Source organism: Pinus tabuliformis, chromosome 5_1, assembly GCF_031772625.1.
Source record: "Pinus tabuliformis cultivar Carrire ecotype Pingquan chromosome 5_1, CPIR1, whole genome shotgun sequence".
In the NCBI taxonomy this organism is placed as follows: Eukaryota; Viridiplantae; Streptophyta; class Pinopsida; order Pinales; family Pinaceae; genus Pinus; species Pinus tabuliformis.
This window is the reverse complement of record NC_142305.1, coordinates 894987197-894996929: the sequence shown is the minus strand read 5'-3', so window position 1 is coordinate 894996929 and position 9733 is coordinate 894987197. Positions and strand designations below refer to the sequence as shown.

Sequence of the window (9733 nt, the reverse complement as noted above, 5' to 3'; positions counted from 1 at the left end):
GATTGTTCCGTTTAAAATAAATTTTAACGACGCTTTAGACACAACTTGCTTTTTCAGTTTTAAAGAGTCGAGAAAAAGCTAAAGATGACTCTAGTCTCCTTCGATGTTTTAACGAGCCCGAAGTGACAAATGCTCGGATAGACTTTTTCTGTTATAGAGTCTGAAAAAGGCCAAAAGGAACTGCTCTGGAGTTCTAGGAAGAGGGCGTGCCAAACTTTTCGCAAAACCGCAGAATACTTTTTAGGGTACGGGCGGTCGATCTTCGTGAATGCTGTGTTCACTGCATTGCGATCAGTAGGGCGGCCGACACGGCTTCCTAAGGATAAAGGATATATGCCTATAGGGGTCTCCCAATATATACGCGACGGTACGTGGGAGCACAATCCGTACTAGCGCTATCGTCCCTCAAGAGGAATCACCCACCTTCCACGAGATCGACAGTCACTAGGCTTAACGACGCCGGAACACGTCTCTAGCCTAGACCTCTATGTTGTGCGTTATGTTACAAAGCGTTGTTAGGTTCATTCAGTTTATTTTAGGTTGATCTTTTTAAATTTTGCCTTTCAAGGTTCATCACGAGATGTATGATACAAATTCCTAAATGCAGTCTAAAGATGATAAGCAAGCTTTATATCTTTTCAACTTTGAAAATCCTAGCTACTAAGGGAAAATAAAGACACCATCTTTTCTCAAAGAGCAATCAGCACACTCTAATGCACTTTTCCTAAATCCAACATGCAAACTATCAAATGCAAAATGCACAATGCAGGTGTTTGTTTTCCGCTTTCTTAGTATTGATGCCTACAAAGAAAGCTTTTTTGTACAACTTTGAATTTGCTTTTAAATGATCAATACAAACAAGTTCACTTTTTCGAAATCAGAGAAGATAGAAGAGATTACAACACTTAACGGTTTTCGAAATAAAGACTTGTTTTGACACTTAAAAGAGGCAAATTCAAACCAATAAGCAAAAGTAAATACATAATCAGTCTACAAAAAGCCAATGAACTCTCTTCTAAGATCACAATCAATCAGATCTGAATCAAGGGCTACAGGATGATTATTTTACTCATGCAAAGGAAAATTGTAAATGACGCCACAAACACATAAAAACACTCACAGTCTTTTTGTACAAAAGGAGGCCGAATCTAAGCAAAGAAAAGGAGTTATCTGACTGGTACCTATGCTGGTTAAAGGCTGCAAAAAACAGAGATCAAAACAGGGCAACAGAGAACAGAGAACCCCAGCTGCACAAGGCCAAACTGGTTCAGCGCAACCTCAACACTGAGGATTTGACATTCAACGTAGGTAGCCTTCACAGGACCTGCGTTGAAATGCAGACTGCCTTCACAGCAGTTGCGCTGAAGGAGAAACTCTCGTTTCTCCTGGGTTCTGGGTCACAAATTGCTCAAAAATCAACAGTTTCAGGCCAAATCAGAAACACAAGCAAGGTATAATCAAAGGGATGCTTTGAAAGCTACTAAGATCTATCACAAGGATCATCAAATCATTTGTGAATCCATTGTTCAGATCATAGACAAGTCCAGCAACTGGATCAAAGCAGCAACTTTCTACTTTGCATCCGGGAAAGATGCAGTTCGATTGTTGCTGTCAAGTCTATGAAGTAAACAAATGACAGAAACACAAATGAAATGAATAAACAAATTGTCCCCAGCGGAGTCGCCAATTTGTTGTGGGGAAAAATGCCTATGCAGGACGATCCTATCCACCTAAGGTGTGACAGTGCCTTAGCAACAAACGAGTACAGCTACACTGGTTTCTTCCTTTATGAAATGTGAAAGAAGAGAGATCAATAGACTTACCGGTGTCTTCCATTTGTCCCTCGATCCAATCTCCCTTCTCTTTGGGTGTTCACAGCTACTTGCCTTCTTGCTTATCCAGCTACAACTTCCTGCAAGATCACAAGAGAACAGCTACTTGCGACAAGAGAACAGCTACTTGAGACAAGAGAAGAACACTACACAAAGACAGATGTTCACATTCATAACTAGTTTAGGATTAGAAATAAACCAAATACACTAATACATTTATACATCAAAATACATCAGCATATAGGAGAAACCAAGATAGCTTTATTGATGAATAACAAGGTTCAGGAAGAGATACAACCCAGAGGGCTCCAATCCAGCATCTCCTTCCCAGCAAATGGAATTCCTATCTTCAGCCCCTTCAAAGCATTAAGCACCCAATGATTCCAGTCTCAAACCAACAGCAATTCTTTGCAATAATAAAATTCCAGCCCCTGGATCTCATGGAGGAGAGATCCATATATAGATGTTTGGAGAGAGGATGAGTCAGCTTGAGATCTGACTAGTGTCCTCTCCCTCTATCAGTTCTTGAGTCCACTTGGAGGTTCTTGCTTCCACTTGGAGATTTGGAACCTCTTACTCATCACCAGTCGAATTCCCTGAGGCAAGTGTCATTTTGGAAGCTTCTTGAGCATTGACACCTTGAGGAATGAGTCTGCCACTTGTCCAAACTCGCTCAGCGCAGGTAGCTAGTGTTGGAGTTGACATTCAACGCAGGTAGACAGTGGAGCCACTGACATTCAGCGCAGATGGTCAATGGAGCAGTTGACATGATCCTGAATTGACTTGTTTTTGAGCAGTTTCAGGTGGAGAACTTTTTTGAATTGTTGTGGTTTGTTAGCCTTGTTCCTCTAGGGGTAGGAACAACATGTTTAGGGACTTTGGATCCCTTATATTATGGACATTTCATGCTCAATGCTGTAAGGCACAAAAATGTCTATAACAGGGAGAAATGCTCACACAGGAGGGCGAGGAAGGTTTGGATCACCCTATTTCGTTTGCAAGCTGGAGGTTGTCCAAAGTAGAGAAGAACTATTCCACCAGCGAGCGTGAGGGGTTAGTGATGGTGTACGTGCTCCAAAAGTACTCGCACTATTTACTCAGAGGACATTTCAAGATGTATACCAACCATTCCATGCTGAAATACCTGGTCAATAAGCCTGTGTTGGGGGGGTGCATATGCAGGTGGCTCTTATTTTTCTAGGAATATGATTTTGAGGTCATAGTCAAGCCGGGGACTGGATCACTTGTTGCGAATTGAGACGGGTGAGGAACCCACTAATTTGGAGGAGGGACTGCTTGATGCACAACTCTTTGCGGTGCGCATCATGGACAGACACTTCAAAGATATAATCCATTTTCTGACAACAGGGATGACGCCGAAGGAATATTCTGTCCAACAGAAGAAGGAATTGGTGGTGCGCGCGACGGATTTTTTGTCATCGCGGGGCACCTATACAAAATGGGAAATGATGAGATATTGTGAAGATACGTACCTGAATTCGAACAAAGCTAGATCCTTGCGGAAGCACATGGGGGTGCTGCAGGAGGACACTACGTAGGACACGCGACCACACAAAATATTCTTCGCCCAGGGTTATGGTGGCCAACCTTGCACTAGGATTCGAAAGCGCACTGTAAGGCCTGCAATATATGTCAAGGGGCTGGAAAACCATCGTAGAGGGACGAGATGCTGTTAAATCCACTAATGAAACTGCAACGGTTTGAGAAATGGGCAATCGACTTTGTGGGACCGATCAAACCTCAGGGAAAGACGGGCGCACACTACATCATCATCGCAACAGAGTAACTGACACGATGGGTGGAAGCGCAATCGGTCAAAGACTACATGGCTGCCACAGCTGCGAAGTTTCTGTTTGAAACCGTGTTGACCCGATTTGGTTGTTCGAAAATCTTAATGAGTGATCGTGGAACACATTTCCTAAATGAAACCATCAGCGCACTCATAGAAGAGTTCCAGGTGTATCATCAGAAAAGTACACCGTACCACCCACAAGCTAATGGGACAGTAGAGGCATTCAACAAAATACTGGAGACTACACTGACCAAAGTACACAACACACAACGAAACGATTGGGACCTGCGTGTACCTATTATGTTATGGGCTTACAAAACAATGTGCAAGAAACTGATGGGAAAGACACCTTTCCAGTTATTTTATGGTGTGGAAGCTATCATGCCAATGGAATATATCGTACCTAGTCTGTGAATAGCAGCGCTTACAGGCATGACGGACTGCGAAGCTCTGGAAGAAAGGCTCGCGCAATTAGAAGAACTTGAGGAAGAATGGTTTTTGGCTGGATTTCATCAGCAGGTACAAAAGTAGTGTGAAAAAGCTTGGCACGACCACCATATCAAGTTGCGCACCTTCAAGGTAAATGACTTAGTGCTGCTGTATGACAATGAGTTTGAAAAATTTCCGGGAAAATTCAGAATGCACTAGCTGGGACCATATGTGGTTAAGGAGGTCACAGACGGAGGCACAGTCTAGCTAGTAAAACTAAATGGAGAACCCTTCCCAGGAAAAGTAAACAGCAGCCACTTGAAGCCCTACATGAGTGGGCCAGCTATTTGACTAACCAGCCGAAGTACAGTCTTCGCGACCTGAGGAGCCAGACAAAGGCGCGGGACTATAAACATACGCAATGGATGCCGGTACAGATGTAAGGACACAATTCAGACATGGAGGAACGAATAAAACAGGTTTAGCAAGCAACAACTCAGTGCGCGGTAGACATCAGCATCGTATGGGAACAGTTGGAGGGACTCTACACCAAGATCATCGCGTTGACAAAGAGACTCGAGGGTGAGTCACGATGTTTGTGTTGGGGGCCTGTTGGGCATGGAATCCCCCCACAGCATGGTTTGGGGCTCAAAGCCCAAGTTTTGAGTAATATTGTTGTAAAAACTCCACGAATTGTGGGCGCGGAGCGCGAATTGTATGTTAGAGTCATAGGGTTGTCCGCCCTAAGTTTTGAATGTAGTGTTGGCCTACCCATGGTCCGTAGACCATGGGATTGTATAAATAGAGTGAGGCTCTAAGTTTTAAAGTAGTTATTTAACCAACCGATGTAGTCTGAAAAATAGCAAAGCATAGAGCAGGAGTCTAGTATCTTGGGTCATAGTAGTAGGAAGAGGCTTTGCAGCTAAGTGCATAGAGGCCTAGTAGACTCCGCAGCTAAGTGCACAGACCCATACAGTTGAGTGCACACTTATCTGAATTCTTTGTATCTGTTCTTGCGTTATTTCTTGTTTGATATCATTTGCAATTATATCGTTTATTTACTGTGCGTACTTTTTTTCCGAAGAAAAAAGAAAAACTTTTTATTAAGCATATAAAAAGTTTACATTCTGTTTGAGACTTTGAGCAGACCTGATGGCTCACATGATTGCTGTTTTGTTCTTCTTATAAGTAAGACAAGCAAAAATCTCAGTCCTTTTTTGACTGATTGTGGATGATATGATATGTCCTGATACTGCTGAAAATAAAACTGACTAGACTTCCTCCCTTCAGGAGGCTTAAGTACAAGTTATACTATGCATACTCCGGGGTCTCCTTCAGAGAAAGAAAACAACCCCTTACAAGATTGTATATAAAACTGTGAGACAGCTGAAAACTGTACAAAAAGATTTTGGGTTTTCTGTTTGTAGTGCTCATGATAAAAATAACAAAAATATAGAGAAAGCTGTAACAGAAAAACATTGTGCCCATGAAACTGCTGACAAAAAGAAAAGACGAGCCTCGTTCACTGTGGAGGAGCAAAAGGGGGCTGTTGTGAAGTGGATGACTGCCCCTGACTGATTTCTACTATTGACCAGCTGCCCATATCTTGCTGTAAACCAGCCTTAGAAAGCTGGTCTGCTTCCTCGTTTTTGTCCCTGTAGATGTGGCAAATGGTAAAACTGTTAAAAGATGACTTTAAAAACATAATTTCTTCTACAAGAGTCTTCAGAATCTGGTTTTGACATGATGCATTCCCATTAACCCATTTTATGACATTCAGAGAGTCTCCGAAGATTTGAATTGTGAAGATGTTTCTTTGAAGTAACCAGCAAAGGAGAAGGCGCAAGGCAGACAGCTCAGCATAATTGTTTGTACCAGGTCCTAGCCCTACAGATGCTTTTAAAGAGTGATCAGGATTCAAGTGAATGCACAGTCCTGCTCCAGCCTTGTTATTCTGGGATGCTCTGTCAAAAAAGGCCCAAGGAATGCCCTCCAAGATAGTAACAGGCTTTTGATTCTTTTGAGGATTTTTAGCTTCAGGGGTCGCGATGGCAGAGTATATGGCAGCACAATTGATAGCTATGGCGGATGTGGGAGTGTCCTTGTCTTGAAACAAGCTTTTGTTTCTTTCTAACCATACACCCCAAAAGAATATAAGAGGCAGATTTCTCATGTTTCCCTCCGGATAGTTTTGCAACCATTTCCTCCAAGCTTCTTCCAAAGGATCTAGTCCCCACTGTACCTTTACATTAAGCAAGCAGGTTAACTCCTCCCAAATTTTTAGAGAGACTACACAGGCTATAAAGAGATGGCTTATTGATTCCTCTTCAGACTTGCATAAGGGGCACCTCCCAGGCCCAACTAAGTATCTGGCTTGTAGAATGTCCCAAGTTGGGACTTTTCTTTTTAGCATGCACCATAGGAAAATCCTGGCCTTAGCTGGGCATTTTAATTTCCATATGTTTTTCGCCCACCAATCTGGTATTCCCCAACCTTTCTTTTTCATTAAGAAGGTATATCCATCTTTTGGGGAATATACACCTGTTTTTCCTTGCGCCCAAATCAACAGATCAGGTTCGTTTTTAAGCCTGACATTTGAACGATGCAGTTCTTGGATGTAAGAAGCCCATTCGTTCTTCCATCTGATATTTATTCCTAAGTCTTCATCATTCTTCCAAGCCTGACCCCATATGGTAGAGTGGCCTACTTTCTCCACCTGATTTAGAGTTGAAATTCCTTTACTATCAAGATGTTTGAGAAAGCCAGGTGACAAGGCAAAAGCTTCATTACAACCTACCCAGGGGCCCCTGCCAATTCTAATATGTCTTCCATCTCCCACTTTCCATGCCAAACCTTGTTCAATCACAGAGAAAGCCTCTATCGTGGCCTTCCAGATGACTGAGATATTCTTCTTTTTCTTATCTTGGCTCCGAATCCAATCTTCCAGAGGAACTGGATCAATGTACTTCCTTTTAACCACCCTTGTCCAAAGATTCTCCATCGAGATTAATCTCCAGCCTGATTTAGCTGCCAGGGAAAGACTGAACTCAGGGAGCCTTTTTATTCCCCATCCTCCCCAATATTTTGGCCTGGCCACCTTATCCCATGTCACCCAGGGTAAGACGGAGGATTCTTTTGATCCTGCCCATAGAAATCTGCAGCAGATTCTTCTGATTTTCTCCATCACTCCTTTGGGGACCCAGGTTAAAGCTGCCCAGTATACTGGAATGGCTAACAATACAGATTTGATGAGGGTCAATCTGCCAGCTCTGGAGAGCCACTTGAAACTCCAATGAGAAATTCTGGCTTCCAGCTTTGCTATGAGCCAGTTCCAATCCTCTTTCTTATAAGCTGCCGGCTTTAGCCAAAACCCCAGATATTTGAAAGGGGAGTCCAGTGGCTGATGGTGGAAGGGAAAAAGATTAGCCATCATGGATCTTTCTCTTCTGTCAAAATCTGCCACACAAACTTGAGATTTCCTAGAGTTTATCTGCATTCCAGTAGCTTTCAGAAATAGATCGAAAATGCATTTTAACTCCTTAAGTTCATTATAAGATCCATTAGTGAAAATCAAAATATCATCGACAAAAAGCAGGTGAGTGATAAAAAGATTAATTGCTACCTCTATACCTTTTACCTTCTCCTCTCTTCTAGCTTTGTGAATCAATCTACTTAGCCCTTCTGCCACTAGAAGAAACAAGAGAGGAGATAAAGGACAGCCTTGCCTGAGGCCTCTTTGGCTATTGAAAAAAGGGGAGGCTACTCCATTGATCAGAACAGCAAAACTGACATTTGTAATACAGCCCATTATCCAGCTGATAAAAGAATAGTTGAAGCCCAAATGTGTAAGCAGCATCCGGAGATAGAGCCAGTTAATTCGGTCATATGCTTTGGAGAGATCTATTTTAAGTACCGCACCCTTCTTTTTCTTTTGTCTGACACTGTGAATTACCTCCTTGGCTACTCCAATGGCTTCATGAATTTGTCTTCCATCCAAAAAACCAAATTGTTCCATTGAGATGTTTCTTGACAGGATAGGAACAATTCTGATAGCTATCACCTTAGCAATGACTTTATAAATACAATTACACAAGGAGATCGGTCTGAAGTCTTCAAAGGTCTCCGGATCATCCTTCTTTGGTATGAGAGCAATAAAAGTTGAATTAAAAGGCCTGTAGACTTCTCCTTTCTGTCTTGATTCTTCTACTACATCAGTAATTTCAGAGCCTATTTGGTCAAAGAAGGAGAGAAAGAGTTCAATAGTCCAGCCATCAGGTCCTGGACTTTTGTCTTTGGCCATATGTTTCATAGCAGCTTCAACCTCCTCCTTGGAAACAGGGATTGATAGCTCTTCTGCTTCTTCCTCCTCAACGAATCTTGGGAAACATTGAGCTGTTCTAATGACTTCTGCTATGGTGGCCTCTCCCGGATCTGAGAAAATTTTCTGGAAGTGTCTCTGTCCTAAACCAGAGAGATCTGAAAAAGAACTGGCCTCCCTTCCTTCTTCATCTTTAAGGCTCCAAATGGTATTTACAGATTTTCTTCCTTTTGCATAGTTGTGAAAAAAACTAGTATTTTCATCTCCTGATTTTAGCCATATTGCCCTACTCTTAAGCCTCCATTCTTCTTCCTTGTCCAAGAGGATTTGGTTTTGAAGCTTCTCCAGATGAAGGATTCTGTCCTTTGAAGCCTGCGAGATATATCCATCTTCCTCAATGCTCTCCAAATTCTTCAACTCCTCCCTGATTCTAAACAGCTCTTCATTCCGTTTCAATTTCCTGTCCTTTGCCTAGGATATTGTCGCTTTCTTCAATCTTTTGAGATTCTCCATGAACAGGAAGCTTTTGTCCTCTCTTGCATTTCTGTCCGGATGGATCCACGTTTCCTTAAAGAGATTATTGAAAGATGGATCTTGAAGCCATGAGGAATTGAATTTAAAGGGGGCAGGAGGCTTAGGGGGGGGGAAAGAGAGATCCAAAAAAATAGGGAAGTGATCTGAGTTGCCTATCTCCTCAACCCACTGCCTGAGTATAGGAGCTTTAGAGATTAGTTCCTCAGATAGAAGAAAACGATCTAATCTTTTGGCGATCTGATCCTCCCCTGCTCTTCTGTTCCTCCAGGTTGGCTTGAGTTTGATCGGGGAAGGATCTATGAAGTTGTTTTCCAAGAGGAGATTGAGGAAGAAATCTGACAGAGGGTCTTCCCTTGCTGATGGACCCCATGCCTCTGCTTTGCCTATAGAGAAGTTTAGATCACCCCCCACAATCGACAGAGAAGACTTCATCAAAGATTTTGTCATCAAATCATCCCAGAAAATCTCCCTTCCTTGACAAGGGCCATAAATGTTTACAATTGAAATGGGGTGGGAGAAATCAGGAGAAAAAACCTCCATGCCCATAACTTGCTTCATCCCCCATTGATTAATGACCTTAATTCGTCCTTCTTTAAACCCAATTGCTAGACCCCCCGAGTGGCCTGATGAATCTATTGCGGAAAAGGTCCATCCTGGAAGGAGAGCCTTTAGCATTGTTTCTACCTCAGTAGCTTTCCCCAACGTTTCTTGCAGAAAAAGAATGTCAGCTTTTGAATTAAGGATCCAATCTCTCAGGGCCAATTTTTTAGGTTTACTGGCCAAACCTCTACAGTTCCAGGATGACAT

General features: G+C 42.5%; 1 protein-coding gene across 1 annotated transcript; it reads right to left on the bottom strand.

Annotated features, from left to right (window-relative positions):
- Window positions 1-5596: 5596 nt before the first annotated feature.
- On the bottom strand, window positions 5597-9733 carry LOC149167686 (uncharacterized). The gene is made up of 3 exons (XM_089430560.1): window positions 9096-9733; window positions 8135-8852; window positions 5597-7564 (listed from the first exon to the last, which is right to left on the bottom strand). Exons 1-3 carry the CDS (start codon window positions 9731-9733, stop codon window positions 5597-5599), a joined length of 3324 nt encoding a protein of 1107 aa, XP_089286686.1.